At 51.4% G+C, this 25954-nt stretch overlaps 10 protein-coding genes across 10 annotated transcripts; 5 read left to right on the plus strand and 5 right to left on the minus strand.

The window, feature by feature from the left end:
* Positions 1 to 1293: 1293 nt before the first annotated feature.
* Positions 1294 to 7437, plus strand: AYO21_03557 (hypothetical protein; the record flags this gene model as incomplete). The annotated part of the gene is made up of 8 exons (XM_022653531.1): positions 1294 to 3930; positions 3985 to 3999; positions 4064 to 4774; positions 4862 to 5777; positions 5831 to 6117; positions 6175 to 6540; positions 6594 to 6768; positions 6968 to 7437. 8 exons carry the CDS (start codon positions 1294 to 1296, stop codon positions 7435 to 7437), a joined length of 5577 nt encoding a protein of 1858 aa, XP_022514055.1.
* Positions 7438 to 8016: 579 nt separating this feature from the next.
* AYO21_03558 (hypothetical protein) lies at positions 8017 to 10447 on the minus strand (the record flags this gene model as incomplete). Its single annotated transcript, XM_022653532.1, has 2 exons — positions 8017 to 10149; positions 10211 to 10447. The coding sequence occupies 2 exons, from the start codon at positions 10445 to 10447 to the stop codon at positions 8017 to 8019; spliced, it is 2370 nt and encodes a 789-aa protein (XP_022514056.1).
* A 601-nt stretch (positions 10448 to 11048) lies between these two features.
* On the minus strand, positions 11049 to 11947 carry AYO21_03559 (hypothetical protein; the record flags this gene model as incomplete). Its single annotated transcript, XM_022653533.1, has 2 exons — positions 11049 to 11801; positions 11852 to 11947. The coding sequence occupies 2 exons, from the start codon at positions 11945 to 11947 to the stop codon at positions 11049 to 11051; spliced, it is 849 nt and encodes a 282-aa protein (XP_022514057.1).
* Positions 11948 to 12884: 937 nt separating this feature from the next.
* On the plus strand, positions 12885 to 13877 carry AYO21_03560 (hypothetical protein; the record flags this gene model as incomplete). The annotated part of the gene is made up of 3 exons (XM_022653534.1): positions 12885 to 12887; positions 12946 to 13503; positions 13554 to 13877. 3 exons carry the CDS (start codon positions 12885 to 12887, stop codon positions 13875 to 13877), a joined length of 885 nt encoding a protein of 294 aa, XP_022514058.1.
* A 217-nt stretch (positions 13878 to 14094) lies between these two features.
* AYO21_03561 (6,7-dimethyl-8-ribityllumazine synthase) lies at positions 14095 to 14781 on the minus strand (the record flags this gene model as incomplete). Its single annotated transcript, XM_022653535.1, has 1 exon — positions 14095 to 14781. One exon carries the CDS (start codon positions 14779 to 14781, stop codon positions 14095 to 14097), a length of 687 nt encoding a protein of 228 aa, XP_022514059.1.
* Positions 14782 to 15324: 543 nt separating this feature from the next.
* On the plus strand, positions 15325 to 18047 carry AYO21_03562 (hypothetical protein; the record flags this gene model as incomplete). Its single annotated transcript, XM_022653536.1, has 3 exons — positions 15325 to 15624; positions 17586 to 17765; positions 17826 to 18047. 3 exons carry the CDS (start codon positions 15325 to 15327, stop codon positions 18045 to 18047), a joined length of 702 nt encoding a protein of 233 aa, XP_022514060.1.
* A 771-nt stretch (positions 18048 to 18818) lies between these two features.
* AYO21_03563 (hypothetical protein) lies at positions 18819 to 20566 on the plus strand (the record flags this gene model as incomplete). The annotated part of the gene is made up of 3 exons (XM_022653537.1): positions 18819 to 19000; positions 19048 to 19246; positions 19307 to 20566. The coding sequence occupies 3 exons, from the start codon at positions 18819 to 18821 to the stop codon at positions 20564 to 20566; spliced, it is 1641 nt and encodes a 546-aa protein (XP_022514061.1).
* A 25-nt stretch (positions 20567 to 20591) lies between these two features.
* On the minus strand, positions 20592 to 21827 carry AYO21_03564 (hypothetical protein; the record flags this gene model as incomplete). The annotated part of the gene is made up of 4 exons (XM_022653538.1): positions 20592 to 21311; positions 21371 to 21538; positions 21598 to 21758; positions 21809 to 21827. The coding sequence occupies 4 exons, from the start codon at positions 21825 to 21827 to the stop codon at positions 20592 to 20594; spliced, it is 1068 nt and encodes a 355-aa protein (XP_022514062.1).
* Positions 21828 to 22327: 500 nt separating this feature from the next.
* Positions 22328 to 23293, plus strand: AYO21_03565 (hypothetical protein; the record flags this gene model as incomplete). The annotated part of the gene is made up of 1 exon (XM_022653539.1): positions 22328 to 23293. The coding sequence occupies one exon, from the start codon at positions 22328 to 22330 to the stop codon at positions 23291 to 23293; it is 966 nt and encodes a 321-aa protein (XP_022514063.1).
* Positions 23294 to 24511: 1218 nt separating this feature from the next.
* On the minus strand, positions 24512 to 25778 carry AYO21_03566 (hypothetical protein; the record flags this gene model as incomplete). The annotated part of the gene is made up of 2 exons (XM_022653540.1): positions 24512 to 25006; positions 25146 to 25778. 2 exons carry the CDS (start codon positions 25776 to 25778, stop codon positions 24512 to 24514), a joined length of 1128 nt encoding a protein of 375 aa, XP_022514064.1.
* Between the last annotated feature and the right edge of the window lie 176 nt (positions 25779 to 25954).

Genomic DNA, 25954 nt, shown 5'->3' on the forward strand with positions numbered 1-25954 from the left:
GCCCCCACCGACCTCTCCTGCCAACGCCCCACACCTGCCACACTTCCTTCATCACCTCGTATTCATGAGGAACTCGGATGCTGCTCGGTCAGACACTCGCATTACACTTATTACTGGTCTACACCTTCGTCGATACAGACCTCCTAGTCTCCCAATGGTTAGCCTCGCCTAATCGACACAGAGGCCTCGTTAGCCTTTCATGTATCATTTTACCTGCTGCCATGGATTGTCTACGGATCAGCGATGCTGCCTGCGGAGCAGCAGCACCTACGGCCTTCGACTTTTGCTTGGAGCCTCGACTTGGTTTGATGCTTGCTATGTCCTCGAATTTTTGCCCCTTGTATAGTATCGGTTCTGCTTGTCTGGATGCCGTTCACCTTTGCTTATACGCAGGATCGTCTCCGTCTTTATAGCTGTCGACTTTGTCTACGAACGAACGAACGATCCTGGAGGACTGAAAAAGAGACGAGAAGGGGCGGGATCCCCACAGTCACATGTCGATCAGTCAGACAACTCATATGACATTTACCCACCTCTACATCTCTTACACCTTTCATTGACACAGACCTAGTCCTCACAGCGCTTCCAAACATTGCTCAGCAAAGCGGCCAGAGTAGGCACTAACCGAGTTTAGGCAAAGCTTGGGGCAAACGACAAGCAGGAAGGCTTTGATCATAATGCTCGAACTGGTAAAACCGCCTCAGAAGTACATTGGCTGTATGAAGCCACTACAACGTGGTCGGGTCCAATAGGTCTTCCAACACAATAGTTTCAATGGAGGCGCAAACACCAAACTCCGATAGGTTGGACCCCCCGGTCCCGATCCTCCCCCAGAATCCCAGTCAAGGCTGCAAGAAGACGAAAGTGGCAGAGCTTGCAACCCTCTGCAGCGAAGCGCTATATCCTAGCCAGTCAAAGACGCATTCGAGAGTAGCTGAGCATATCTCGCATGGATGGGATGCAGTAAAAGAGTGCTCATCCACCCTACAATTGCGGACTCAAAAACTGGAAAGCACTCAGCCGCAAGTGGATGTGGTGGCCTCCCATGCCGCCTTGGACAGGTGAGCGATATGCGCAAGCTGGAATTGCAGCCCGCTCGCAGCCCTCCTTTTGAGATTTTCTTTGGAATGGACATACTCTGGATTGCTGTTATACCGCGCAATGAAGTATCGGGATTACTTTTCGTCGAAGCGCGCACATTATCAGCCGGTCCGCTGTTTTTCGACGCCACTCTGGTCCATATCGGCACCCGGCGCTCAAGCCTCAGCCTTACGCCTCCGTCATCCATCAAACATGGCAGATTCCACTGCCCCTGCAGAGCCACAGCAAGACGGGGTACCCGACATCAACGAAAATCCATCAAGTATGGTGGATTCTACTTCCCCTGCAGAGCCACAGCGAGACGGTGGACCCGACATCAATGGGGATCAGAAAGATTTTGACAAGAAGTTGTTGCAGGCAGCACAAGACGGCGATGCTCAGGAATTGATTCGCTGTCTTAAAAAGGGGGCAGACATCAATGCGGTGGACGATTACGGTTGCACTGTCCTCCACAAAGCAGCACTGTACGGAAGAACAGAAATGACGCGCATTCTACTCGCCCAGAATGATCTCGATGTCAATGCACAGGACAAAGATGGGGAAACGGCCTTATACCAAGCCACTGAAAGGAAAGAAGAGACTATCATAGAGCTGCTGTTGAAGGCTGGTGCAAAAGTCACAATCAAAACCAAGATGGGAGACACAGCTCTGCACCAAGCAGCATCAGAAAACTACCTCACAGGTGTCGAACTTCTACTTGATAAGGCTAAGAGTGCGACTATCAGGACCAGCGAGGAAGAGACGGCTCTGCTTGTGAATGATATAAATGGTGAGGGAGACCCGGTTCTGCATGTGGCCGCTCGACATGGCAGCGAAGACGTCGTCAAGCTTCTTCTCAAGTGCAAAGTCGATACGACAGCCTTGGACAAGGGTCAAAAAACAGCATTATACAGGGCTTTTGAATACGAACAGATCTACGTTGTCAAGCTCTTACCTCACCAGGACGACTCACTCAAGTCCCCAGATACCAACGAGATGATACGACTAGCGTATGCAACCTTTAGCGGTGATTTTCCACTGGTACAGGAGTTGATGAGCAAAGAAGATTCAGTGAACAAAGAAGATTCAGTGAACACGATTCTCTTGCACTGGGCAGCAGCCGGAGGATCGCCAGAGGTTGCAGGGTTGTTACTTAAAAAGGGCTTTGTTGTCTCCAGCCTATATCAAGATGGCACACCCTTACATTTTGCCTCCATAGCTGGGGAAAAAGAGGTTTCACAGCTCCTTCTCAAAAATGGTGCCGATGTCAACGCGAGTGATCAATATGGCATGACGCCCCTTCACTGGGCTGCCGAAGGAGGCTCCACAGAGGTTGTCAAGCTACTGTTGGAGGGGGAGCGTGCCGCCATGATTGATTCAGTATCAGACGGTGGACGAACGGCATTACATTGGGCCACATTGACGGGAGAAAAAGGTGTCGTTGAGCATCTATTGGAGAAGGGTGCGGATTTCGAGTTGAGGGATGACGATGGATGTACGCCTTTGCACTGGGCCTGCGTTGAAGGTCATGCAGAGTTGATAGATATCCTGATTAAAAAGGATGCAAACTCCGAAGCAAGACAACGAAATGGGGGGACGCCATTGCACCTGGCTGCTTATAACAACAAGACGGACGCCATCAGAAAACTACTGAATCACAAAGTTGACAGCAATGCCAGGGACGACGACGATTGGACTGTCTTACACTGGGCTGCAGACAAAGGAAGCAAAGATGCAATGGAATTATTATTATCATCATTAAAGAAAGAAAGCACAGGGATGCTTTCAGCCGAGAACAAGGACGGGAACACAGCCTTACACCATGCTTGTGCAGAGGGTCATTTTGAGGTGGTGAAACTCCTCTTGGGTAAAATGAAAAACCCGATCGCTGCCCATGTCGACCGCAACAAATACGCGCTTGCTGCTGCTGCAAGGAGCGGCGCAGTAGATGTGGTGCAGCTTCTAGTTGACTGGGAGGCAAATTTGATATCTACTGGATCCGGGGAAGATAGGAACATGTTCTTCCTGACAGAGGAGCAGGCTGAGTCAGTTGGAGACATATTGTGGATGAACGGAAGTCACTGGAAAAGATGGCTGAGTACAGCACGCTATTCGTTGCAATGGGCAGCTCGAAATGGGAATGAAGATCTATTGAAGAGCATCCTATCTGATTATCCCACTCTTTTGGGGCAAGATAGGCTGGCGACTGACAAGACACCATTGTACTGGGCTGCGGTTGGAGGGCAAGAAGAGCTTGTGAAAACGGTGGCGGAGATGTTGATGAAGGAGACCAAAGAAAAGAGGCTCTCAATGAAAAATGGGCTTGGAGCACTCAGAACTGCTGTGAAGAAGGGATACAACACCATCACTCAGGACCTGTTGCAGAAAATGTCGAATGCGCCAGATGGAGAGACAAACAAATGGACTCCCCTTCACTGGGCAGTACACCATCAAGAAAAGATCGTTGTTCAGGACATGCTGCGCAGTGGCGCCAACCCCCAGGAGAGAATCAACGAAGGGGAATCGGCTCTTGAGCTCGCTCAGAGGTTGGGCGCCAAAGAGATCAGGACGCTTCTTGAGAATCCTTTACGGTTTCCTCGAAAGCCGGCTCCTCTGAAACTTCCAGACTCTCCGGAGGAGGAGCCGACACGTGTCTGCAAAGACTTCACTGCGAATATCGTTGATTTTTCTCTCTCCGAGGGAACAGACACCACCCTTGGAATAGAGAAAAGAGTCTACGACATCATATACGGGAGTGGACCAGAAAAGATAATGGAGGACATTCGGCAGAGTTGGGATATCAAGCAGCTTGAACACCAATTCAGGTGGATACATCTTCCAGCAAACAATGTGAGTGACGGCGCCTATCCTCGACCATTGTCTCTTTTGACTGATTCTGGGCAGTGGCGTTGGCTTAAGGTAAAAGAGAGAGAGAGAAAGTGCCTACCGAGTTGTTGAGCTTATCTCCTGACATTTTGGCCAGGACCTTGTGCAAAGAATCTCTAAAGACGCGAATAAAACAGACGAAGAGTATGCTCGAGTGGAAAACTTCATATCAGAGAACCGTCGCGATGGTGAACATCTGGGAGATGCACATTGCCGATTTATGAACACTGGCGTGCGCGTGAGATACTTTACCATACCCATTGCTTCGGGTCTAGCTAAATCATTGACTATGTTTCAGTTTCATCAGATTGACTTTACCTCTAGTAAAGAGGCAAGCAGCATCTCCACGGATCGGAGACAACAGACGGTATCAAAGACAGATGCGCAAACCAAGGGGCAGGAACTCCCTACTCAGGAGGAACCAAACAGGCAGAGAAAATCAAATCTTCCTGGATCAGAACATCAAGAGAAACGCCCCCCGAAACCCTCGGAAAACAAACAAGGCGACTCCGAAGGCACTGTCACCGCCGCTGAGCACGCCGAAAATGTTGGGTCACAAATGTCTCGTGCCACCGCCGCCCCCTCTAACGTCACCGAACCAAGGGCCAGGGCAGGTAGAACGGGTAATAGCGAACTCCCCAGCGCATCGAACGAACCAGGCAGAGGCGAGACCAACCCTGAACAGAAGAAGCCCACCATGGCCGCGAAAGCAGGGCAAGGCATCGACACGACCAAGAAAAGGGACAAAGATAGAGTGTACGACACTAGAGGAATGACTGGCCTGAAGGGATCCAAAATGGCAATCTGGGTAAATTGAATCCAGAGCAATGTCAGTGGTTTGCTGGGACCCGCTAACTATTCAAAGGTACCATTCGTGACTTGGGAAACTGTCCAGGGCCAAAGACACTGGCGAAATGCTATTAGAATGGTCAAGCATGTGCAACAAGGTCCGGACGACTTCAATGTTATCAAAAAAGACATATTGGGCTCAAGCATCAATGAAGCCTTGGCACAGGTCGAGAAGGAGAAAGTCAGCCCTGGGAGGGTTAACTTCCTTTTGGACAGCTCTTGCTCCAGGACACTATCGGCGATCGAAGAAGTTATTAGAACCATCCGCGAAAAGACTGACAACGATAGCCGCGCCAGCCTCGACGATGAATTGAAAACCCTTGAAAGAGCCATTGAACAACTGCGAGAGTCTACCCCGTCTCCTTCTCTGTCGGTCCTCAAATGTCTTGAGGATCTACAAGAGGCCGTGGAAATCTACTCTGGAGAGCTCGAGACCAGCAAGGAGACTCAACTGCTACGCTATTATCTGGGTTTGTCACCGAGGGACGATGTCACAACTCATCATCTCCACGTGTCTCGGACCTTGGATCAATATCACTACTCTTCGTTGCCGGACACAAGAAGACGCGACGCGGATCAAGTGGTGCGACGCTATCAAAATGCCAAATGCAGGGGGCGGCGAAGCGACGAGAACCAACTTGACAACCAGAATGAACACAACCAGAATGAACACAACCAGAATGAACACAACCAGAATGAACACAACCAGAATGAACACAACCAGAATGAACACAACCAGAATGAACACAACCAGAATGAACACAACCAGAATGAACACAACAAGGTTGTCAACTTTTTCCGGCGCATTCTTGACTTGCTGCGGTTAAAATCTTCAGCCTCTGATGGAAAAAATACTGGATCGGATATCGCCCCGCCCCCTCCAACTGGCACACCAGATATGGACAGTCGAAATTTTCGAATGTGCATGGTAGACCAACTATGGCTTTGGATCATTGACGACAGTGCGTATTGTCTACATTATGTTTGTGATGCAGTATCTGATTATGCCCTCCAGAAACTATCATTACCTGCTTTCCAGACCGATGGGGCCCAAATCCAAAGGGAGGCGAAAGGGCAGAATCTGTGACAGGAAATGGCGAGGACCGCTTGATTCACAGAATAAGCAAGCACATCAGCGAAGACATAAGACCGCAAACTCGAACCGTTTATGAAATGGCAGCTTTAATAACGTCGTTTTGTACGGATTTCGTGGATCAATGCAAGGTCAAGGCTGACGGTGGAACGGCTTCGAGCCCCTCTGAATCCTTCCTCCATGTATTTGCAGACTCGATTGGTGTTGTGGTGAGTTTCCCGACTGAGACGGAAGTCTTTTCAAGGTATGCTGATACCTTTATTCAGATGGACAAAGAGGTTCAATACTTTGAAGATTTCAGGAGAGGTATTGCCGCTCGGCACAAGAATACGCAGACAAACCACGACAGTCATTCCCCCAATCTGGAACTTCGGCTGGAGAAAGAAATTGCGCTTCTCGAAGAGATCAAAGATATACGTGACGAGCTAAACATTCTTCGGAGCATTTGTACTGATCAAGATGTTGTGCTGAAGAAACTCTCCAAATTAGCCACTAGGGGGAAGGATTCCAAGGCAAAGGGGGTTGTCGCAAATGACCGGATACTCGACTATTACCGACAACGGAGCAACATCGACACGCGAATTTCGCGGATCAAAAAGATGCAACAAGATGTTCGGACGGCATACGACGCTGTGAGGCAATTTCTGCTCGTCGTTTGGTGAGAGGCAGGCACTAACACAAGCAGATGAATCATCTATTGGATCTCAAGCAGAAGGATGCAAACATCCTCGAAGCTGCCGAAGCACGCAAGCAAGCAGAGGCGACGACCAAACAGGGTAGAACAATCATGGTCTTCACCATCGTCACAATTATATTCGTGAGACATCCACCTGGCACCCGCTCTCCAAGTACATATCCAGGTGACTAACCCAGTGGTGTTTCCAGCTCCCCATGTCATTTTTGGCGTCTCTATACGCATTGAATGTTCAATCATTCCCGCATGACCAAAGTGACAATGTGAGCTATCCATCGGAATGGATATTTTCGAGGATATGTGCGTCTTTCTCCCTGGGTGTCAGAGACTTTGTGGGATTTTGCAATTCTGACCCTTTGGAACAGTTGGGACGACCGCTGCTCTCGCTGTTCCGTTGATTGCCATGGCCTTTAAAATCAATAAAGTCCTGGATTTCTTTGAGAAGCGAAGTCGAAATGAAGGTGGCAACAACCACAACAACCACAACAACCACAACAACCACAACAACCACAACAACCACAACAACAACAAGGGGCACAGTAGGGAAAATAATCAATGGGTCCGATTTCCAGAAAAACAAAACCATCCACACGGCCGATTTAATTTTCGTGTCGACCAGGCTTCCAAGCGCAAGATGGTGATTCCCGAATCAGACATAGAACAGGGGTTGGCGAACGGCGGCGAGAGGCTTCCCAAGGAAGCGGGCAAGAAGTCTGGTTGGCCAAGTCGGTTGAACGCAGGATGGCATCCCGCTGTCCCACGAGGACCTCGTTTGGCAGGGCGAGAGGAGGGACGGGCACGAGGCGTGGCTCTAAGTGATAGTATACTAGTATAGGCGCAGGGGAGGGTGGACCTATATAGACTACCTCCTGACTAACCCAAGTACTGTACGTAGTACGTGGTAAGTACCGGGTCCTGTGAGTAGGTGGGTAGGAACCCTCAGATATAAGGACCACTGAGTGATATGTGAGCTGGTTTGTGGGCCAATTCATTATATGCCGTTGTTCACGAACGAGTGACTCCTCATCCCTATATGCTACTTTTTACTTCATCCCGCTTCCTTCCTGCTTTCTTTGTACTTTTCTTTCCTTTCTCTGTCTCTTCTTCTTTCCTTTCTTTCTTCTCAATAACTCCCGCCTACCAGCCAGCCTGCCTACCAGCCAGACTATACGCCATCATGATCGGAAAAATTACGTGAGATGTCAAAAGTCAAAACCCATGGTAAAGATAATTACTTCCTTTGCGCTTGCGCTTGCCCATGCTCGCTGCTCGCTCCCATTCAAAAGACAAAGACTCGTCGAGTCGGGTCGAGCCGAGTCGACCACAAGTACTTATCCCAAACAAACGCCTCGCTTCGCCCCTCCCCTCCCCTCCCCCCTTTCGGTCGTAGGTGACAAAACAAACAAAAAGGCCGTCACCTCATGTATCGCGCGCTCAGATTCGCAAAGGCGTCGGGACTGTGTCTTCCTGCTTCCAGGTTGTTGATGCTCATGCTCTCGGCGCTGGCGTGTCGCGCCGCGATGCCCTGTTGTGGTCTCTGTCCGCCTCCTCCTGTGCCTCCCATCCCGGCACCCATGCCGCCGGGCATGGCCATCGCCTGCCCGTAGGACTGCTGCTGCGCAAAACCTTGGAAACTTTGTTCGCGAGTCTGGGTTTGAGCCTGGACCTGGACCTGGACCTGTCCCTGGTGAGGAGATCCGAATGGATTGGCACCGGCACCTCCAAAAGGATTGAAAGCGCCGTTTGTATTGACGGTGTTCAGGTTGGTGTTGGTCACGTTGGTCATGAATGGATTGCGGTTCCCGCTTCCACCGGCGGAATGCATGTTCGACAGTGAAACGGGCATGGTTGCGCTACGTTTCGCGGGCGAGAGATGGTTGTTGCCGAAAATATCGCCCGAGGGGCTATATGATACCGGCTGTTGAGGCTGTTGTTGCGGCTGTTGCTGTTCAGATGCAGGTTCTGGGATCGATGCGAGTGGCTGAAGAGCGAGTTGAGGGTAGTTGTAAAGAGCCAAGATGGAACTCTTGTCGTAGCGGCCTGTTTGTTGGGGCACCATAGGCTGCTGGTTCTGCTGAGAGAATTGCGGCTGTGAATATGGTGGCTGTTGCTGAACTTGAGGCGGTGACATTGGCATCGATTGCGACTGTGTCTGTTGCTGAGGTTGTATTTGCTGTTGAGTGTACTGGAAATTGGCAAAAGGAGATTGGGTTTGGGGTATTTGAGAGTTCATCGCTTGAGAATACTGCTGCTGCTGCTGCTGCTGCTGTATGCCCTGTTGCTGGAAAGGGTTGTTCGGCTGGGGTTGATTCTGAGGGGCAGTCCCGAACAGGTCTTGGGGTTGCTGCAGCTGCGGTTGTTGTACTGGTCGAGGGGGGGAAGCTTGGGAGGGCGGTATTCCGAAGGGATTGAAACTTGCTGGGAGCGAGCTTTGTCGTTGTTGCACTTGTGCCGATTGCCCAGGTGACTGTACGTTCAAGAAAGGGTTTGATGAAGGAGATGAAGGTACCTGGGAAAGGAACGGGTTGTTCCCCGTCGACTGAGCCGACACTGGGGTAGGTTGGAAGAAGGGATTGCTCGTGACAGGAATCGCTGCGGGTGACGCCACATATCCTTGCTGGAATTGCGTCGACGTGACCGGAGGTGTCATTGAATACTGAAACCGAGGATCCTGTAAAGGAGGCGGCTGGCTCGGATATCCCCCGGTGCTGTGAGGGAACAAGGGCTGAGAAACTTGCATGGACTGAAAGGATTGTTCGAGTCCCGTCTGGGACGGGCTGCGATTAGGCTGAGCATAGGGGTTGTTGCTGTTGTAGCTTGTTCCGCTGGTCGGAGTCGAGGGCTCTTGGGGTTTTGCCAATGACAGACCAACAGTTTGTTGGTTGTTCATGGATGTAAATGGGTTGTACGACGGCTCTTGAGGTTTGGGTGTAGGCTCTTGACTCGCAGTAGGTGTAGGTCCCTGCCTCCTGGAGGAAGCGGTATTTCCATTCTCACTCGGCCCAAGTTGGACCAATGCTTCAATTGTCCTTTCCACATTCCCATTCAACCGTCGCAGCAAATTCGTGTTGCGGTCCGTGTTGCTGAAGCCCATGTCTCGCAATGTCGCCAACTTCGTTTGTAACTCGGCATCTGTCATCTCAAAGCGCGCATCGTCCATTCGTGAATCATAATCGCCAGTGGGAATGCGGAACGTGCTATCTACCCGGGGCTCTTTCTGGTGTTTCTTCTTATCGTGCTTCGACAGGCTATAGGCGGAAGACGAGGCTCGAAGACCAAATCCGAAGAATTTGCCCTTCTTGGGAGGTAAAGGGGGCGGAGGAGAATCGAGATCTCCTCCTTGGGGTCTGGAATAGCTGGACGGAGGATTGTCGTCGCGCTGAGGAGGTTCGGGTCTGCCGTCCGAGAGACTCTTTTCCTGGTATTTCTTGCGTATGAATCTTTCCATGGCCGAGTCGACCTCGTCGACATCAAAGGGCATGTCGGGCATCTTGTTCTTGGGATTGTAGATCTTGTTGACCGCGGTGTTGCCGTTGCGCCTCATGTTCTGTGCTCAGGTGTCAGTCAGTGGGTACGTGCGCTGAGGAGGAACGGGTGATTCTACCCACCTCAACCTGCTCCGTTGACCAGGTGTCCATGCTCAGAGACTTGACCTTGGAGATATGAGTGCCCAGTTTACGGTGCAGAGAGGCACATCGCATGCAGAGGAAGACACCCAGATTCCAGCTCGCCCACGCCGGGTTCTTCGCACCACAATCGGCGCATTGTGAATTCCCGGCGACGGAGAGCAACTCGTGAAGCTCCCGCTCATTCCGCGCCTGGGTTCTCTTGCTCATTGATGCCATTTGCGAGGAGGGCGGCTGGTATTCGATAGGGTCGACGTGAAAACTGAATCGAGCCGGACTTCACGACATGCGGAGCGTAGCGAGATTGACGTGGGAGTTTTTTGCGAAATGACAAGCTCGAGGTTGAGCGACTCGATTGATTCCAGACACTTCAACTCATTGCCGCGACATTACTGCGACTTGATACGGCGTCGATCCTTTAGGTCGTCTCACAGAACGATTACCAATGTCTCTGCGGCACTTCAGTAGTACATATGAACTGAGCTATGCTTTGTTCGTGCCTCTACCCTTGCCGCAATTACATAACTGGCTGCGGTCCTAACAACCCCTTCCAGGAAAATGGTCCAGCGAATAGATCTCTAGCAGTGGATTTTCCACGCTTCCCGCTTCCCAAGCGACAACTTAGGCACTTGATGACTGAATGATAGTTCTCTAAATCATGTTCGTGTGTTTATGTGCATCTTCCATTGAACAAAGGAGGGAGGTCGATCACTATCTACAATCCAATCTATGCAACCATGAGATCAAAAACATCAACGCCAACGTCATGCCGCCACCTCCAACTGATGCATCCTTATCAAGTCACATCTGCATCAAGATCTCAAGACATCTCTGCGTCCCCATCGCCGCGTCTAGCAACGGAATAATCAATCCCATACCCATACATCTGTTGGAGCATGCCGTATTGATGTTCCATCGGCTCATCGTCGGACAAATGCCACCACTCTCTGCTGTTGTACGCTGGGTCCTTTGATTGTTTGTAGTTATCCTCCTTCATCATCATGGGCCCAAGTTCTGTGGAAGCCGTAACTCCGTGTATGTTTGGCTGTGCCTCGTAGCCATGCAGTATGTACGGCTCGGCAGTGTGCTTAAGGTCACCCGTAGGGAGAGCACACAAATTCTTCAGTTTCTCTTGTTCCACCAACTGCAATCGATACTTGGCCGCTTGTTCTTCTCTTTCCATGCTTGTCTGTGGCCAATTCGCCAAATTATCAGGGTGCATCTGGTTGCCATACGTTGGAGGCGCGATTTGCCAAAGCTCTATCAACCTCAGCCTTTGTTCAGGCTCCGCATTCTTAAACAACTGCAACTGAGATGGGAACAACACGGAGGCATTGATGCCAGACTGTTCAAGAACCATTGAAATTGGAAGATCATGTGGTGCCTGGTGTGCTGAATGGTGATAGTGTTGTGTGATATACGTGATCGGTGTCGACTGCGGGACGACTTGAGGCGTCGGGGGCATCGACATGTCGGATGGAGGCTGGAGGGAACCGAGATGCAGATTGCGTGTCATCATGTGGACCAGGTCGTCCTGCATCTTGATATCGCTCTCGGAGGCCGATAGTCCGCACTAGGGCAAAGAATCAGAAGGTCATGAACAGGGATTGGAATCGGACAAACCTGTCTGCAATGAGGATTCTCTTCAAACGCCGCCAGATTGTTCGAGAGGTCTGTCTCGTAGCCACAATGCTGGCATCTGTGAAAAGCCGACGCCATAATCTGATGACTTCAGATTTGAGAACAACACCAGCGGTTAGAGATCCTTGTGTCTGCAAAACGAGAACCAGGCAGGGAAGAGGAAGCAAAAATTCTGGGATTTAGGCTTCAAATTCGTATTGTACTAACTAACACACAAGTCTGCTATAGAAGCTCCAGGGAGTCCAGCGAGGAGGTCCGGTTTCCGAATCCGGGGTAACTTGTGAGCGGGTCGATGATCCAGAATCCAGAACAAAGAGCAACCTAGGATCCAGATGTCCAGTCCAAAGGGAATTGAGTGGTCCGGTCCGGAAGAAGCCTGGATTCAAGAAGCTGTTGATCTGTTTGTGAAGAGATATGAAGTCAAAGGGGAGAGGACGAGGTCAAGGGGAGGAGAGGAGCGGGGTAAGGAGGATTTTGTAAAGTGCGTTTTGCGAGGACTGTCGGTTTACAGACAGCGGCAACTCAGCTCAACATCAAAGCGTGAGGGCCGCCAAGTGGAGAGAGGAATCTGAGATGAGAATTTGAGGATTTGAGGATTGGAGCTGGGAAGTAGTTGTAGACAGAGAAGAAGCTGGAGTTGAACAAGGTGGAAAGCGAGTTGGAAGGGGGAGACATCATCACACACATGACCAAGTCGGAAGGTGCTGATGACACGTAGTGCCCGTCGCTGCTGCCCAAACTCCAAACTCATCAAACACGCCAAAATCTCCCGATACGCGCCTTGGCAGGACTAGTCTACTTTGGGCTTCATGCTATGCGTCTGCAATGGCGCGGCTCTGGGGAGCCTGCATCGCATTCAATGAAGTCTGGCCTTGACAGAAGTTCTCACTGTACAATCAACCTTTCGATATCTCCAAGACCAAGCGAAATCTTGACGGGACCTCTTCACTTCGAGACCTGTATTGAGCCACACTACTGCAAAACACTGTGAATCGTCTCAAGCTATCCCGCCGCAATGGTATGTCACTTATAGTCCCATCGAGGTCTAGCAAAAATACTAATTGTGTGGTATCCAGACGTCGATAGGTACAGGCTACGATCTCTCCAACTCTGTCTTCTCGCCGGATGGCCGAAATTTCCAGGTCGAATACGCCGTCAAAGCAGTGGAAAACGGTGGGACGTGTATCGGAATTCGGACGAAGCATGGTGTCGTTCTGGCCTGCGAGAAGATCATAACCTCGAAGCTCCTGAAGCCCGGCTCCAACAAGAGAATATCCACGGTCGACCGCAACGCAGGAATTGTGACTTCAGGATTACTCCCAGACGGTCGTCACCTCATCAGCAGAGCAAGAGACGAGGCCAGTAGTTGGAGAGAAACATACAAAGCCCCCATTCCCATACATGCTCTAGCGTCAAGAGTAGGGGGCTATGTGCAGGCATACACATTGTACTCCAGCGTACGGCCCTTTGGTGTGACGGCCATTTTGGGAGGCTGGGATTCTGAAGCGGAACACGGAGTAGACGGTCAAGTCGGATTAGGTCCGGCGTCGGGTGCAGGTGGCAAGTCCGAAGGTGAAGCTGTCAAACGAGGTGGTCCAGGGCTTTACATGATTGAGCCAAGCGGGCTCTACTGGGTATGTCAAAAGAATGATCACGAATGACAGTGCTGACTGCAATCTCTTAGGGCTACTATGGTGCCGCAACTGGCAAAGGACGGCAAGCTGCCAAAGCTGAGCTGGAAAAGCTTGACCTAGGCTCACCCACCTGTGACATTACTCTCAAGGAAGCCGTCATGGAAGCTGCTAGGATCATCTACGTTGCACATGAAGACTCGAAAGACAAGGAATTTGAACTCGAGATGACATGGATCTCGAGCCTCGACGGTCCAACGAAAGGCCGACATGAGCAAGTTCCACAAGAGATACTCGAAGAGGCCGAGAAGGCAGCTAAGAAGAGCTTGGAGGGAGATGATGAGGACGAAGAGGAAGAGGATGCCATGCAGGAGTGATTGTTTTCGCTTTTCCAGCACTGTAGCATTACCGCGGCGTTGGAGATGGTCGATGGGGACTCCAGTTGAAAAAAGGAGGCAGAAACCACCATCGGCGGGACATCTAGTTTTGTGGCTTTCCACGTCTCTCTCGAATAGCAAGGCTTGACACCAGAGAGTCTTCTCGGCTTGTGGTGCCTCTAGAAACCAAAACAAGTACCGGGCAGTTCTGCCTAGGTCACGTTCCAGCAACCTTTCCTTCCCCCCATCCCTTTCTCTTCACTCCAAGTTCGACGGCTGCATTGCCCCAGTCTTCCCCGTGGTTATGTCCCTTAGCCTCCTTGCCGGTGCCTCCTTCGAGACCAGCTCGGGCCAGGCCCTGGCCTTCGTTGAGCACTGTAAGGAGACCAAAGATCACCGGGATACCGGTGTCCAATTGGACTCTCATGAGGCCATGGCTCACAGCATCGGCAATGTATTCAAAGTGCATGGTCTCGCCTTTGATGAGCACACCGATGGCTATTATGGCATCAAAGGTATGCCTCAATCCTTTCACATCTTTCTTTTCTGGCTCCGGCGGCCCTGGTTGTAGACTTCCCTGCAGATCTGTCGTCGAGTTACTGCCTCCCAGAAGATCTCCGATTCCACTCGTGAGACTGCCCAGGCCACCTGAAACTGCGCTCGCTGTGCTCTGTATTTGGGACGCCGCATAGACTCGTTGGACTGCGAGGGGAAGCTCGTACGATCCGGGGACAGTTTCAATGACGATGTTCTCCTCTTTCACCCCTTGAGCCAGCATGGCTTTCTTTGCACCGTTGACCAAGGCTTCGATTATGGTGGTGTTCCACCGAGCATGGACTATTGCAATTCGCAGGCCAGAGCCATCGTGTTTCTGAGGAGCACCTGGCCCCTTGAGAGTTGCCATTGTTACTTTTTTTTCTCTGCTTCAGAAGTGCGGTTACGTCGTCGTCTTTGACCTGAGGTCTAGAATAAGTGCGTGATGGTGACAGATGAGTGCCAATGTGGGGGAGAACTGCAGGCGACGCACCCGCTTCGGGCCAGAAAATTATGCCGCCCTATGCTCACCCTCGTCTAGCGCGAGTTAGGGTCCGCCAGGGCTGAGCCCGCACTGACGCCAACCCGTGCCTCACCCATCGGTTGGCTGGGAGCCCTGGGCCGCCCTGGGCTCGTCTAATACAGTACTGTATAGCCTTGGGCCGCCCCGGCTTCCGGGCTTTTCCCCTATAGCCCTGGGCTGCAGGACCTTTTGCCGACGACTAGAAGAAGCTCTATACTAAGGTGGAACCGATGATTTTACCTCCTACGGATGTCCATTTACTGTTATCGGCGCTAGTGTATATATACTGCGCAGTCCTGTCCTCTGACCAGCCTCGCGAACTTGTCTCTGCCTGCCAGCTTTCTTGAGCCATACAGCTTTCCTATAAGTGACGAGTCCCAGCCTCCCATCATGGGTAACTTTACATTATCCAGCTACGCAGGCGTGGGACAAGCAAACCTGAAGAATTTATCCGTCAGCCAGACTGCCCGCATCGGCAACCGGCTCGAAATCTCTGGACAAGGCACGCTGCAGATGGTCATTGCGCGATGGTGCCAAGCAGCTAATCGTAGCTTCACTGTAACAGGAGGCTGGGATTCAAGAACGGGCGTTGTCATTGAAGAACTGGGAGCTCAAATCGACAAGGCTTTCGAAAACGTCGATCTGGCTCTGAAGGATGCGGGAGGTGCTGGATGGAGTCAGGTTTATCGTGTGAGATCTTACCACCTTCCACTGGGTAAAGATGCCATGGATCATATGGTCCAGAATTTTCGATATTGGATGCCAAATCATCAACCTCTTTGGACTTGTGTTGGTATCTCCCAACTAGGTGAGGAGGGTATGCAGGTTGAGATTGAAGTGGCTGCGCTCGATGAGCCAAAGGCATGAGACAGGGCCCATGTAATCACAACCAGGGGATCCCAGGCCAACAGTATCTATTTGCCATTGATAATCACATCAATTAAAGTGTTCTAGCCATGGTGATGAATCACCGCTGAGCGTGGAGGTGCTACGCGGCAAAGTAGTCTCTTCTGTAGTAGTCTGATATGTTATTTACCTACAGTTGATTACTAACGCCGAGTGTAGAGGCTTATTTTGACAGCCTGGCAACGAATCCTGGGAGCGCGGCAAAGAAGCCGATTCTGATGCAGGGTAGCTTTTTAGAGGAACAATTGAGGTAGTCTAGCATCACCGAACCGGAATTGGCCCACGTGGCAAGGTGTGGCGTACGCCTTGTCAAAGACGAGTGTCAGCAGTCGAACTGGCGCCTACATTACCGCATTCGGATGGACGCAATGGCACTCGTTAGATAGAATTGTTACAGCACTCAGTCAGTACAGGGACTTCGGATGGCCAGACCTGATCAACACAGTCAAGGTACACTTGCCAAACAGAGTTCCCAGATCCGATGCTTGGTTAGGATGCTTCTTCCTACATCTCGGTTGCGAAACGTCTACGACAAATGTGTCTGAGAGGCAAAGGCCCCAAGTGCCCCATCACTCCGAGAGGGCATGCTCGCTGTTTGTTGTTAATGAACTCAATACATCAACTCAGTATGATTGCCCTCTTGAAGATATCCACTAACTCCGAGAGTGTCTCTTTTCTTCCCGTGCTTGCTTGCCACTGCCGACATGGCAGTGGACATAGACATAATCATTATCGGAGGTGGCTTTTATGGAATTGGCTTCGCTATACAATTGCAGGGGAAATTTCCGAAAGCCTCTTTTGAAATCCATGAGAAGGAACGGAAACTTGCAGGCACTTGACTTGTAAATTCATATCCAGGTTGTGGATGTGATGTATGACATATCGGACCCAAGCACACATCTCTGAGATTGACCTTCTGATTTAGGTTCCCTCTCATTTCTACTCATTTTCGTTTGCCCTGAATCCAGTCACGGAAGTTTGCACTGCAGCCGTAAATCAAAGACAACCTACAGGATGTCGCGGCGTGATATGCGATTCCTTCACGCACCCACTTTCAAACCACTGTCCGGAAGACTGTCTACGATGAAGCAACATCGACTTGGCTGGTCACAATACTCGATAGCCAGACAGGCCGGACTTTCGAAAGGAGATCACGCGTTGTCATCTCGGCCGTCGGTGCCTTGTCTATCCCCAACGACTGCAACACCCAAGGCGCACAAAATTACACAGGGTCACTGTTTCACTCGGCCCATTGGGACCATTCGTTTGACTGGAAGGACAAAGAAGTAGTGGTTATCGGTACATGATGAACAACGCTCGGGAGCAATAGAAGGTCGTACTGATTATATGCTCCCAGGCAAATGGCTGCAATGCCACACAATTTGTCCCCATCATGAGCCAGGGCCCAGGACGAGTCAAAAAGATCATTCAATTCAGCCGCAAACCGCATTGATTCAGTGAACGACCAAACCCAGAGTATGGAGCAGTATTCCGGGCGGTCATGCGATAAATTCCCTTTGCAATACGCCTCTGCCGTTTTTGGCTTTATTGTACCCTGGAACGCGACTTCTATGGGTTTAAGATCAACGCCGGAAAAAGAATCAGAGATTCCCTGAAATGCATGCAAAATTGCTCACATCAAGCGAACTGCCCCTGTCAAATATCATGATGTGCTGATTCCCAAGACTGAGATTGGCTGCAAACGTAAAGTCACAGATACTGATTATCTTGCTTGCTTGCACCAGGACAGTGTCGAGTTAGTGGCCACAGATACGATCCAGACAATCACAGAGACGGGCGTCAAAACGCAGTCGGGCCGAGAAATCCATGCGGATGCGATCATTCTTGCCAATGGCCTCAAAACAGAGCAGATCCTGCATCGTCTCGAGGTCTGTGGTCAGGGGGAAATCAGTCTGAACGAATACGTACGTGGCTTGCTGCAGCATACACTCCGTTCCCTGGTCTTGAAGCTGACCACCAAGCAGTGGAAACGACATTGTGCCTCTTATGGAAGCTACGTATCGAGTTTCCCGAACTTCTTCATCATGATGGGGCCGAACAGCGCAACGGGACACATCTCCGTCGTCTTCTCCACGGAATGTCAGATCAACTTTACCCTTCATCTTCTTCGTCCCGTGCTCAAGGAAGGGGCCGTGGCCACAGCCATCTCTGTCGTCCCCAACGCGGAAAAGAGAGATAACGCGTAGATCCAGTCAGCGGCTGCCAAACTTGGCTGGGCCGCAGGGTGTACAAGTTGGGGTATGTCGATGCTGCCACGGGCCAAAACACCATGTTATATCCCGATTGGCAATTCAAATTCTGACTCAGAAGTTGCTTCTTTCCGTGGTCGCATTTCAATGTTCAACGCGCGGCCAAGAAAATGCAGGGAGCCAAGCTTGATTGAAAGACATTTTCGACGGAATGTTGTCTGTCATGGCTTCGGCAGGTGCGACAACGGCAATTGGCTAGTATGAAAGGCCACGCAGACATTCCCATGCACACCCGTCACACATGGGCTCAATCAGTGATGTATACTGAGTACTTGTTGCTGAACTAAAACTTCTCACGTGCTATGAGTGCTGGTAGATTACCGGTGAGCGCAACACTCTCGGCGAGACACCCGGCTCGCCGGAAGTGTCCCGCAGACCGGCGTCCTCGATGCCAAGCCGTATGGCTTCTGCCCATCCTGCCACTTCGCTCGGTTACATGTTCAAAATCTCATGTTTGAGAGACGCTGGTTGGCTGTGTGTATTGACAAGCTCAACTGTCCGCCTCGATGGGTCCAACAGGCGCCATCTTCAAGTTCGATAAGGGCGGCGGGCAATGTGGAGAAATTCGGGCTTGTCCAATGACCGATGATGGTTCTCCCTTCTTTATCTCCCCCTGCTGTCTCTCCCCACGACGACTTTCCCTTTTCTCTCGTCGACCACGTCTGCACAGAGACATTTCCTCATGTTTCCTCCTCCTCGGATCCCAGCATGTCCACATGGAGAGCCGTACGAACCAAAACAGGCTGTGTGACCTGTCGGAAGCGTCACAAGAAATGTGACGAGCAGAGACCATTCTGCAACAACTGTTCGAGGGCAGCCTTGATCTGTGGCGGCTATCATCAGATAAGCGTATGGCAGCCCGGCTACCTGCGCTCCCACAAGAAGCAGCGGTATTTTCGGAGTCCTGGTGACGATGCCAGCAGCTGACATTCATTAGGCCGGTCGCCACACTGCCCGTGACTGCCGAACCCCAAACAACGCACCATGTCGACTTAGCCTCTCGAAGCCCATCTAGCTACAGTCTGAGCGACGACGAGTCCCACGCAAGGACGCTTGAATGGTGCGCATCGCAATCCAGCGGGCCGAGCGATTCTGCCAACCGTCCTACTCCCCCGGGGCGACGTAGAAGGGGCACTGTAAGTGGGGAGAAATCTCTCGACGATCAAGCTCACCGAGTAGAGTCGACCGATCTACAGTTCCCACAACCAAGAGCTGCGTCTGCTCTATACAAGGCAATACCATGCTTGGCCGATGGTGTCAAAGACGAGCTGGAACAAGCGCTACTCTTGCACTATCTTCGATCGGTGCCCGAGTCGTTCTCCTCGGCCTTGTCCGCGGTCCCTTTTCGGTCTTTGCTGGCGCCATTTGCTCTGCGCGACAGAGGCCTGTTGTGCACCCTCTTGAGTATTTCGGCGCAACATTTACTCAAGCTTCACACCATATCGTCTCAGGCGCCTGCCGTCGCCGTCGAGAGCAAGTATTGGGCACTCAAAGGGGAATCTCTCCAGTGCCACTCGGAGAGGGTCAAGAATGTTTGCGCAGACATCTCAGCAGCATCTCCATCAGCCTCAACCCTATTGCCAACATTTGTGAGCACGCTGCTTTTGGTGCAGCTGGACAGTCTCGGACAGGGCAAAAGACAGCATTGGCGTTTACACCTCCTCGCCGCTGCCGAGATCGGACGTCGACTGTGCCAGTGTGAAGACGAACCGGCCCAGAGACAGGATGCAGCACTCGCCGACTTGGAAATGCACCGCTTTGCTCTGGAACTCTATCGCTACTACGACGTCCTGGCTTCCATCACCCTCAATGAGAACGTCTGTCCGCTTACCTCGGACACGTTCAGTCCCTCGAGACAGAACCTACGTCAGGGTCTCCTCTCGCAAGCAAATGCCGATCTCATCGTTCTCTTGAGCCGGATTATTGCACTCCATCAACGTACAAAACACTTGTTTGTAACAAACGGCAACGAGGAGTCGCTCGCCTGTCTCAGTCCCATCGACTTTGCAGAAAGCCTGGAGTTGTCCGGCATTATCCAGAGTTGGGAGGCCTGTAATCCTTCGCGCGTAGAACGCCTGCTTGTGGACGCCTATCGCCAAGCTTGTTTCATTTGTCTCTACCTCACGGTGGACCCTTCCAAAGGTGAAGATGTCAAAGTCCAAAAGACACGAGATTATGGTCTCGAGTGTCTGGAGGCCATACTGCGTCACAACGAGGATCTGGAATGTTCACTGTTTGCTCCTTTCATGCTTGGTATTGTATCGCCACTCCCATCACAGCAAGAATTCGTGCGAAGGTTTCTCCAATCTAAACTCTTTCATGGGGCCGACAATGCCCAGGAAACCTTGCGCTTTCTCCAAACTTGGTGGCGCGAAGAAATGTATCGCAAACAAAATTTCATGTGGACCTGGGAAGCGAAACTGAATTCGGAGCAATGGTGCTTGGTGCTATTTTGAAAAGTCCCGTCGAGGTGGACAATATTCACAGATCCGCCTCCAGGACGCAGCGATATCGTGCTTTTCCCGAGGCCACCTTTTCCAGAGCCTTCCCGCAGTCCCTCATTGGCATGACCTCGACCCACGCCCTCATATCGATTTTGGCAGCCAGCGCCAGCATTCTCTCCATCTGTGTCTTACTCCCAATCATCGAACCGACTATGGTGAGATTCGAGCCGATCAATAGACCCGCTGGGATCCTCGGCAGTTTCGACTCGCTCAAGCCCAATATTACGAGCCTACCACCGACGTCCAGCAACTCGAGGTAGCTCTCCAGAGCAAAGTCATCGGCAAACGTCGTGGATATCAGAATGTCCAGGTTCTTTGCGTTGTTTTGGACCCACGTCTCAGACGCGCTGGTATTGATGAATTTGGAGACACCCATCTTCTCGCAATCTGCTCGCTTGTTCTCGCTATGCGAGATCGCTGTTACTGTAGCACCCATGGCCTGAGCAAATAAAATGGCAAAGTGACCGAGGCCACCGATCCCAATGACGCCGACTCGCTGGGCTGGACCGACTTTGGCCTGTTCCAAGGGAGCATACACCGTAAGACCGGCGCAGAGGAGAGGCGCCGCAGTGGTCAATTCGAGACCTTCGGGAATAACAAAGACAAAGTCTTCGTGGATACGTTTGTAATTTGCATACCCACCGTGCGAGATGGAACCGTCCGAGTATTTGGAGTTGTACGTCTCCACCAGGCTGGACTGTCGAAGCATTAGCCCTGGATGCCCATTGTTACGCGTTTGATGGCCTGTTTACGCACACAATAGTTTTCACGATCGGAATTGCACAATCGACATGTGCCACACGTGGAGGAGAGGACTCCGACACCAACGATCTGCCCCGGTCGGATTTTGGATACCTTCTCACCCACTCGTACCGCTTCGCCAACGATCTCGTGGCCGACAACGATGGGATACGCAGTTCCGGGCTGTCTCTAAGTCAGCAGGGGGACGTATAAGGCTGGCCAACTCAAGGCGCTCCGCTCACCCAATTGTCATTACCCTCGTTTGCCTGGACAGTCAAAAGGTCGCTGCCACAAACGCCGCAGTAGCTGATCTTGACGTCGACATCGAAGGGACCGAACGGTGGTGGCTCTATGTCAAGAACCTTGGGTTTATCCCAGGTGGAAGCTGATTCCACGGCGTACCCTTTTCGTTTTAAGCATGCGTCCTGTGATCCTTCGCTTTGGGGTGTTTACCTTTGAATTGTGCAGTCATGATATTGACGATGCCAGCCCGGATTGAGGAGCTTGAAATGTTGGACCAAGCGTAATTGATCAAGGGTTTGGAGAAGACGACGGTTCGCGTCACAGTGCGACTCTATCAAATATCCATGTTGTTATGCGAGACCAGTGATTCTGCTGTCCGTCACTCTAGTCGGAGACCCACGGATGCGAGTATCGCTATCTCCACTTATTGGCCAGGCCCGACTCTGCAGGAACAAGCTGCCGAATTGGGCAAATTAGACGCTTATGCCGTGATAAGGGCAGAGAGGAGAATCGACTTCCACAACCACAGCAGAAATCTGCACCCCACTAATGTCATAGTTTGAGGGCAAATTCCGAGCTCGGCTTTGCTATGGGCACCTCCGGATGCGGGTACGTGTACTAAAAGGAGCATGGAATCCAACTAGCAATGAACGATGAGCACAGAAGCTTGCTTTGCCTGCTTGATATCAATACCATTTCCTCGTCTACGGTGACACTCGGTCTCGCAACATGGCCACGACCACGATTACCCGAGCCGCCCAACAGCCGCCGCCTACGGTCGAGTATGACGATGTCACTATCCCCTACCAACGGTTGGTCGACGGTTACTCAAAGGAATGGCCACCTCGACAGCCTTTGCCGGTCCCAGAGTTCCAGGCGGACGCCAATCCTGATGATGTAGTCACGGCGTTGAAGAAGTCTGGCGGTGTCTTTGTCCGCAATGTTTTGACCCCGGAAGAAGTCCAGCAGATCGAGAGTGACTTACGTCCATCCCTGGAGGCGGACAAGCCGTGGGCTGCAAACGACGGGTTTTTCCCGCCGACTACCCGTCGAGCCTTTGGTCTCGTGGGCAAGTCACGCCTGTTTGCGGAAAAGGTGGTCAATCATCCCGTCTATCAGGCTGTTTGTGACCAATTCCTCACGACAAAGGCTTACAAATGGCACGGTAACCGATCAGAGGTCAACATTTCGAGACCCCAGCTAAACAATACCATTGCTTTCTCTGTGCGACCGGGCGGCAGCAATCAGCCCCTGCACCGAGATGACGACATCCACTATGCGAGCCGTGAGCGGGTGCACGAGTATCCCAAAGCCACCAACTCTCGCGAGCTCGGCATTGGTTTTTTTGTTGCGGGCAAAAAGTCGACAAAGGCCAACGGAGCGACCAGATTCATCCCTGGAAGCCATCTCGAAGCGACAGAACAACCGCCCCAGGAAGAGTTCGTCGCGTACGCCGAGCTCAGCCCCGGCGATGGGTTCATCATGCTTTCCAGTTGTTATCACGGCGGCAGTGCCAACACGACCAACGACGAAGAGAGACTCCTCTTCAGCTGCTTCATGACCAGAGGCTATTTGAGGTACGATATCTGCAGTCCTTTATTCACGATAGCAGTCTACTCACATCCGTGTCCAGGCAAGAAGAGTAAGTTCAACCACGAACGCATCCGGGCGAACACCTGTGAAATTGAGAACTAACCGAGTTTGTATTTGCTACGGACAGAAATCAATACTTGGTGAGTTGTATTTGGCCATCGGATTTCTACTATGTTCGCAAACTAACATGCTAGACTAGGCGGTTCCCTTGGAAGTTGCCAAAACTCTGCCCCTCGAGATCCAACGAATTCTCGGGTATTTCGTAAGGTTAGTAGCTCCTCTCAGACCCTCATCGTGGCTGGTTGATTCTTTTACTCACGTTGTTTGTAGCGACGTAAGGACTCTGAACCGACTGAACCCCTCCTCTCGATGTCTCTCTAATTCACACTGTGGCAGCCAATGCTTGGGTGGGTGGATTTCAAGGATCCACGAATCGTCCTTGACCCAAACGCACCTGACGTGGGAGGACTGTAGAACGCTAGAAGAGGAAGGTGTGCAGTTGACTAATTTTGGGGGAAAGCCTTCGTGGTGAATTATTGTTGCCCCTTGTTGTCCGCGCCTATCTCGAAAGATCGTGGCCTCATGGCCAACAACAAATGGTCATTCAGGCCTAAAGTTATGTCATGATCATGACTGATATGCTGTTGACCGTACGTTTCACGATACCTGTGCCTATCCTGGGTCCAGGTCGGAAAGGACTTCTAGCCACATGAATCGACTCCTCTCACAACAAGAGGCGGTAGATGTGCTAAAAAGCCAGTCTGGGGCCTCGCTGGACTACTGTCTGTATCTTGGCGATTTGTGTGTAAGCCAAATCAGGAATCACACTTGTGACAATCTAATGAGCCTGTCCGAAGATTGTGCCATAATTCTGCCTGAGCGAACCTTCTCGGCCATCCCCACTACTATCGCCGGCGGCCGGGGTATGTCTGGTGGATGAATTGCCATTGTAGGTAAATCTAGCGCGCTCACAAACATACGACATGCCCAAGTATACGAGGACAAAGCGGTGGTGTTCTAGCCTTCCACCGAGACACGCCGTGGAGAACTACAGATATGTCTCTTGAATTGTGTCCATCTTCGTGACACATTGTTTTGAGTTCTGGTGACGTTGCCTTGACAGTGGGGTTTTCGCGACTTGCCTATAGCGTTTTCAGAAAATATCTTGACATAAAGATCGGATCTCGGGAAGGATAAGGTGGACAACAAGATTAAGAGGTGTGCTGTGCTGTGCTGCACACCTCCTGCTCCTCGTACAGAGAGTGAGATCAAGAATACATTCTAGAATACCTCCCACCGCAACCGCAATGTAAGCATGACCTAGAAACCTATTGCCGGTTTCGAAGGGGCACGGGCACTTGAGTTTCCCCCTTCTTCATCTCGCGGGTGCGGGCCGGCCTTGTTCAATACCGTCTTCGCAAATTCTTCAAAGACGTCTCCCCATAGATGTCGTAGCTTGTATTCGGCGAAGTTCTCAGGGTAGGTGCGTATCTGACTCCATAAGATTTCGAGCTTGTCTGGCTCGTTGGCCAGGTCCGTCACGGGGATGATCCATGGGTGAACGGTGAAGAGGAGGGCTCGTGTCTTTGGCATGCGCATCAAGCTCTGTAATTCCATCCTCAGATGGACCTGCTTGATAGAATGACAGGGTGGATACGCGTCCAAGCGGCCCGGATGATAATTTTCGTGCGTCGGCTGCATGAACAGGTTGTTGCGCTGAACACCTCCGCCAACTTTCATGTTGACAAAATACCTGCAAAAAGCGTGACCCGTGTCAGCGAATTCCGGCGTGGGACCTACTACGCACATGCGACTCTACACACCGTTCCATCGAAACCTGCAACTTTTCCTTCCACATCGGAATGGGCGCATGCAATTCGCGAATGGGCATTCCGATTCGTTCTTCCGCCGTCCAACCCGGAGGAAAAGACATGGCTGATGCTCGCCTACATACAATTAGCTCAGCTGCTTGGATGAAATGATTGAGTGTCACGGACAGGGAATAGAGCTGGTCTGATCCCTCTTGCAGGATATGTACGTCTTCGTACACTAGCAGCGAGGCCACTTCCAGCGGGTGCTTGTCCATCGGCTCTTGAATTCGGTATCGTTCGCCCATAAGGTTGTTTACAACATAATCTCCTTCGAGAACAAAAACGTGTGGATATCTGGTCGTGAGATACCGCACGATGATCTCCAGCCCTTCTAGACAAGCTTCGTAAGTACCATCCAAATACTGGAAGACAACTTCTCGCTCAGGCGTCTGGAGACGTGCGACTTTGTCACGATGTTCGGATGGATACAAGTCGTCGATGATCAGCCAGTCATTTACGTCGAGTTTGCGTATGCCCATCGTCATCAGGTAGCGCGAGCCCTTCCAACTGCGTGAATATGCTGGTACATCTCGGGTCGGGTCTCCTTGGTAAGGCTTGATCTTGCCGAAATCCAGGGCCGTGAGGTTGCTTGCCACTGGAGGTCTTTGCTTTGCACCGGTGACCGAGATGGGAACCCTTCGTTTCGGATGCTGCAAGTAGGATCGACACCAGAAGAATATCGACAATACTATCAGGAGCAAAATAAGCAAAGACATGTCCGATCTCTCTGGGGAGGATATCAAGTAAGGACGGATAGACTGTCGCCCCAAAAATGTACTTGTGAAGGAAGCAGGGAAGGTTGGTCAACCATGAAAGGGGTATATATGGCCACAGTCAGAACGACAGTTTTGCTGGGGGGATTCACGTGTGCAACGCGCGGAAGATCCAGCCG

Source organism: Fonsecaea monophora (genome assembly GCF_001642475.1).
Source record: "Fonsecaea monophora strain CBS 269.37 chromosome Unknown Scaff18, whole genome shotgun sequence".
NCBI lineage: Eukaryota > Fungi > Ascomycota > Eurotiomycetes > Chaetothyriales > Herpotrichiellaceae > Fonsecaea > Fonsecaea monophora.